We start from the raw sequence: 6,065 nt of genomic DNA, 5'->3' as shown, positions 1-6,065 counted from the left end.
AAAGATACCTCGTCTATATTGATAACGTCTTGTTATTTGGCAACACATTCGGGTCTGCTGTCGAAAAACAGGTTGAATTACTTGGTATTGTTGGAACTAGAGATGGAGTTTCTATTAAACGTATAAATGTTGTAGTGATGTAAAATTTGCCTCATCCCACGAACAGATGAAAAATCGACAGTTTTCTTGTTTTTACATCATATTATCAATGATAACCACGCCATTACTTGGTCTCATTAAGATTGGTGCACATTTTAGGCAGATAAAAAAAGTCACATTCCTTTCACTAAAGTGTGATTTGATTTTAGTTGAGATTTCAGTGTCTGTGTATTACTAAAGTGTGATTTGATTTTAGTTAAGACTCCAGTATCTGTGTATTCTTGACAACACTAGGAATTCTTGTTGAATACTTATGCTAGTAATAGTTGAATTGGAGCAGTTTTTTCGCGGTTGCAGGATGAAGTGAAGTGTACGATCGTGTATGCCCACATCTCCTGAATGTAAATACTATACGGGAAAGAAAGAACTGCTTACCTTTGTAGCCTTCAGTAAACACTACTGACACCGCCTGCATGACCATGTTTCCCTAAACTAGCTTAGGAAATTTATAAGTTCATAAAGCATAATTACATGTTGAATCACAATATTGCAAGAGTTTGACTATTGTGCTGCATTGTTTGAGCCTGTAATGGGGAATCATCAATGGAATATTTCACTGCATGTTGAAACCTTGTGTATTTGTTGAATGTCTCGATTTTGGAAATCATATGGGAGTTAAAGTCGTCTCAGTCATAACAATGATGAGTTATATGATAAGAGATTCTACTAGTTCTTAAACATCACAATTGAGAGTTCAAGAGTTTCAGTAACAACAATTGAAGGAACAAGGTTTAACATTGGTGGTCTTTGACACGCAGAAAGATAGATGTGCAAATTAATAACCTTAGCATGAATGCATATAACTTCTAACACTTCTATAAGGAGCAATAAACTTAACAAAGTGTAATGTATCACCGAGATGTGATTTTCAACCTATTTTATAGCTAATGGTCCTCAGAGCTCTAAGATAGGATATTCTTCAATATGTGAAGGCCACTAAAGTGTTACATACACTTTTGTTAATATGAGATGATGATTCTACTGGCTGCGTTCGAATAGAGGTGTTAAGTAAACATTGTACAGTGCGTGTTTTTACTAGAAAACGTCAGATTAAATATGAAAAACTCCATCAGAGAAATAGTGGATAATAGTCCTAGATATCACTGATCCTATCCCGGAAATTGAGTGAAGTAATGGTTATATGCTGATCATTAATTTCACTAAGTTACCCAAAGCTTCTCGATTAGTCAGTAAGTTAAAACAGTCTCTTGTTGATGCAGTGGAAGCACGCTTTGATACACCCAAAGAAATTTAAGGAGATCAATATGACAGTTTCAACCGCCAACTACTCTCTGAGTTGTATAAACTTTCGAGTGTGGTGAAAACATATACGTCATCACTCATTAGTTTGACGGTTTAGCAAAATAAGTAATATAAATTATCAAATTGATGTATCTGAAGTTTCTTAACAGGACCAACGTGATCAAACACATGTCTTATACCATTATTGTTTATCGTGCAAGAGAACAGATCTCGACTAGTTATTTACTAAAATGCTCATCCTTGACTGAGAAATATTGCTTCATATCCACAAAAATGTGTGTAGAGATTAAGGTTTGTGTTAGTTAATGTACACAAATTTGTGTATCGGCTGCTAGAGAAACCTGCTACGTTACATAAAAGATCTTAAGATGAAAGATTTAAGAATGAATACTTCTGCAGGTAGGCTGTGCATGGCTTTGATATTACGAGCACACGGAAAAGTAACTGACAAGCCAGTATCATACATCAATAGCAAAACTCTTGTGCACTGGCCAGATCAGGATTAAGAGGTCCAGACTAGTTGAGTTTGAGGACTATGGTCATTTCTTTTGTATAATCTTTATTCAGTGGATAAGGAAGAAGGTGCTTAAAGTAATTATCTAGTTTTACAAGATGAGTTAGATGAGGAAGAATATGAATAAAAGGCACAAGATCACTCTGATGTTCAGCCAGGACATTGATTATTACCTTCTGGAATTGAATACCAAAGCAGCACCTACAACACTCACCGATTTTTGAGATCAAGGATTCAAAAGTAATATCATCCCTTATTTATCGAGCTAACAAGTTGTATTTCAGTATGAAATATAAGCACTACATTTTGTTACTGCTACATGTTTACAGAAGCTAAGATAGTTTGTTGAAGGGCAGTGAGACACCTACATTCCAAGTTTTCGACTACAGTATTATTGAATAATGGATAAAGGATATTGATGATAGCTATTTGATTAGTATCCCATGGCAGGTTATAGTGTTTAGAACATCAACATTTTATATGACTAAGGATGACGGTTAGGAGTTCAAAACATAACTTAAAGGGCATTCCAGTCGTTACCTCCTGATCCATCAAGTGATTTTTTGCTGTGAAATATTTCTCTAACATTTTATGAATATGTTCACCACTCAGCTTAGTCACTTAGTACCAGAATTCCCGCAGAGATGAATGCATGATACGTGCTGGACCTCAAGTGTGTACACAGAACTCTTACGTGTGTAGTGAGAGGACTGTGTTTGTTTGTTTGTTTTTCAATTTCGCGCAAAGCTACACGAGGGCTATTTGCGTTAGCCGTCCTTAATTTTACAGTGTAAGACTAGAGTGAAGGCAGCTAGTCATCACCACCACCAACTCTTGGGCTACTCTTTTACCAACGAATAGTGTGATTGACCGTCACATTATAACGCCCTCATGGCTGAAAGGGCGGGCATATTTGGTGTGACGGGGATTCAAACCTCTGACCTTAACCACCTGGCCATGCCGGGTGAGAAGATTGTGTTCGTCCTGAGCACAGAATACGAATTGGATTATTCCGAATCGTAGAAAAATGGGCCTTGTTTAGCTGGATTCGACTCTGCCAATTTTTTTGTGATGCCACCTGTTGCGAGTATACTGAGGTGCAGATAATGATACAATATACTGATATTTGAGCTACAGTTGTTGGACAGTAAATATATTTTACTGTGGAATGTTGTACTTTGCTTATGTTTGTTTGTTTGTGCAATGACAGCATGAATATTGATCCTGGCTGACAATATTTTTGCTGAAAAGTCTTAATTGTCATTCTGCACTCTGATTGTGATTATGTATTTTGTAATGGCGGGAAAACGTGTTAATTTTCTTGGTTGACAAATGGCCGAATGTTGTGGTTCCATAGATATCAAGATCTAATTAATGAAAGTAATTATTCTTAGCTCTCATGCTAATAGTGTACTAGCTGGAGGCAGTCTGTCTAAAGCTACTGTTATATGTGATGATACGTAGTGTTTAGATATATGTATATACAAATACTTTACATACATGATTTAAAACAGTTTATAAAATGCAGAAAAAATGGTTAAAAACGTACATGATTTTAATGTACTCTACTCCTGACGTCAACATGATCTGAAAGTAACATAGATAGACTTTGAAAAATAAAGTTTGATGAATTTCAACGGAAATATTTAAGGCTAATCTTGTACTGTGAAAAGATTGTTGAATGCACCTAAATTACAACGGTTTAGACATTTTACCTCCCTAATTTAGTGTTGGATGTTTCAGCCATGTAACGACCAGTAAATAAATAAATGTTTGTTTTGAAGCTAAGCACAAAGCTGTACAGTGGGATATCTCAGCTCTGCTCACTACTAGTATCGAAACTCGGTTTCTAGAACCGTAAATCTGCAGACACTCCGCTACGCCACTGAGGGGTAAAGGAAAAACATTTCGTTATATCATTTAAAACATCATTTTACTAAGCAGGTATATCGAGTGTACAAATATAACCGAATATTAGAATCATCTACTCGTACTACCTTCAGTTATTGAGAATTTAAAATTATTACAATGATGACCACATCTCGAAAAGATAGGCAGTTAATCTGCGTTATTCAATGTAAAAGGCCCGACATGGCCAGGTGGGTTAAGGCGTTCGACTCGTAATCTGAGGGTCGCGGGTTCGAATCCCGGTCGCATCAAACACGCTCGCCCTTTCAGCCGTGGGGGCGTAATAATGTGACGGTTAATTCCACTATTCGTTGGTAAAAGAGTAGCCCAATAGTTGGCGGCGGGTGGTGATGACTAGCTGCCTTCCCTCTAGTCTTTCACTGCTAAATTAGGGACGCCTAGCGCAGATAGCACGTGAGTAGCTTTGCGCGATATTCAGAAAACAAAAAACAATATTCTTTGTAAGTATTTTTAAAGAGATTATTGTTTATGTTAATATTTTCTGTTATTCAGAAACAGAAAAACAGGAAAAGCTTATTTGTCGATAAACGTTAAGGAATACGTATGAATAGGAAATCTTCAGCATTTACTGTAAAATGAGAACATAATTGAAAACGTTTATTTATTCTTTCTTTTCATACATTTAAAATTAGTTTACAATACGTCAAGAAAATTGTCTCAAACCTAAATACATAACCGGAAAACCTTGAAATGACATATTGACTGACAATAATGAAAAAAACGTGTGAAAATTACACTTAGATATCCACTCAATGAGAGATTTTCGACTCTCTTTAACTCCAAAGCTCTAAGAAATAAGTTTGGTTTTATTACTACAATATTACAAAAAATAAAATAAAAAAATAAAAATTACAATCTGAGTTGCGTCTAATAATACAAAAGTTGCTAAATATATAAAGAAAATTTTAAGTTAAATTTTTGTATTAAATAATTGAATAGGTAGCAAAGAAAACTTAAAAAATAAAAAAATATTACAGAAGTTTGCATTTTTAAAATAATCTATATGGTGGACACTTAACTAAGTGTCATATATTAGCACTAACTTTACAATAATACAATTTACTGCCTGAAACCTCTACGATTGTATCTTTTTCACACTTCATTCTGATTAAAACCTTCACACTTGTTCTTTAATTTCAGAACCTTTGGTAGACTGAGAGATATTAGAATGTGGAGTATTTTGAGAACTACTGTTTTCATTAGACGGAGACACATTATATAACACACTTGTTCGTTTCGGTTTTGTTCCACATAGTACTGACTTGTATGCTTCTCTGTATTGCTTGTTGGTGACTCCATATATAATTGGGTTGATGCAAGAGCTTGTATAGATAAGGATGTATCCCAGAGTGTGTAGAATAGGATACCTGACATTTTTATCAGTCACCTGTAAAATACGAGTAAATGATGTACACAGCTTACAGACATCTACTTATTTGTATAATAGAAAAAAACATTTAATTTTAATAATTATGTAATATAAATATTTCCATCGCCGTGTACATCTTTCTAGTATTTGTCCTCTTATTCATAGGTAATTTACTCAGTTTTTTGGAACTTAAACTAGATGGAACGTTAAAACTTAGCTTCAGTGGATTATATTTCTGAGATATTTAATATGACCCATGTCCAGTTCCCGGGCCCGGCATGGCCAATCGCGTAAGGCGTGCGACTCGTAATCCGAGGGTCGCGGGTTCGCGCCCGCGTCGCGCCAAACATGCTCGCCCTCCCAGCCGTAGGGGCGTTATAATGTGACGGTCAATCCCACTATTCGTTGGTAAAAGAGTAGCCCAAGAGTTGGCGGTGGGTGTGATGACTAGGTGCCTTCCCTCTAGTCTTACACTACTAAATTAGGGACGGCTCGGTGCAGCGGGCTAACAACCTACTCACTTAAAATACCTGTTGAAGAATCCGCAAGCGATTGCGGCCCTATGTTCCTTGATGGAATCTAATGGTGAATGAATGATGATGATGGTGATGTCCAGTTTCACTCATAGAAATAAAAGAGTTGGAGGTCAGATTCTTGACCTTAATGCATGTCTTAGAGGTTATGTGTTTGAATTGCACGCACATTAATTTTAAGCTTTTAATTTAGTGTTTCCTATATTTAGACAGGGTTGACTTTAATTTAGTGTTAAACCCAGTAAATATTGATGGAATTTTTTTTATTTCAAACCAGAGTTTAAGCTATTTCGTTTAG

The 6,065-nt window shown here is 35.8% G+C and overlaps 1 protein-coding gene across 1 annotated transcript in view; it reads right to left on the bottom strand.

The window, feature by feature from the left end:
* Positions 1-4,440: 4,440 nt before the first annotated feature.
* Positions 4,441-6,065, bottom strand: part of LOC143223964 (uncharacterized) — a 31,760-nt gene continuing 30,135 nt past the window's right edge. Inside the window, exon 8 of the mRNA XM_076452433.1 lies at positions 4,441-5,252. Within this exon, the coding sequence (XP_076308548.1) occupies positions 4,983-5,252 (270 nt within the window). The 3' untranslated portion in view covers positions 4,441-4,982. The remainder of the gene's footprint in view (positions 5,253-6,065) is intronic.

Source organism: Tachypleus tridentatus, chromosome 8 (genome assembly GCF_004210375.1).
Source record: "Tachypleus tridentatus isolate NWPU-2018 chromosome 8, ASM421037v1, whole genome shotgun sequence".
NCBI lineage: Eukaryota > Metazoa > Arthropoda > Merostomata > Xiphosura > Limulidae > Tachypleus > Tachypleus tridentatus.
Note: the sequence above shows the minus strand (reverse complement) of the source record. Positions and strands in the feature narration are given on the sequence as shown.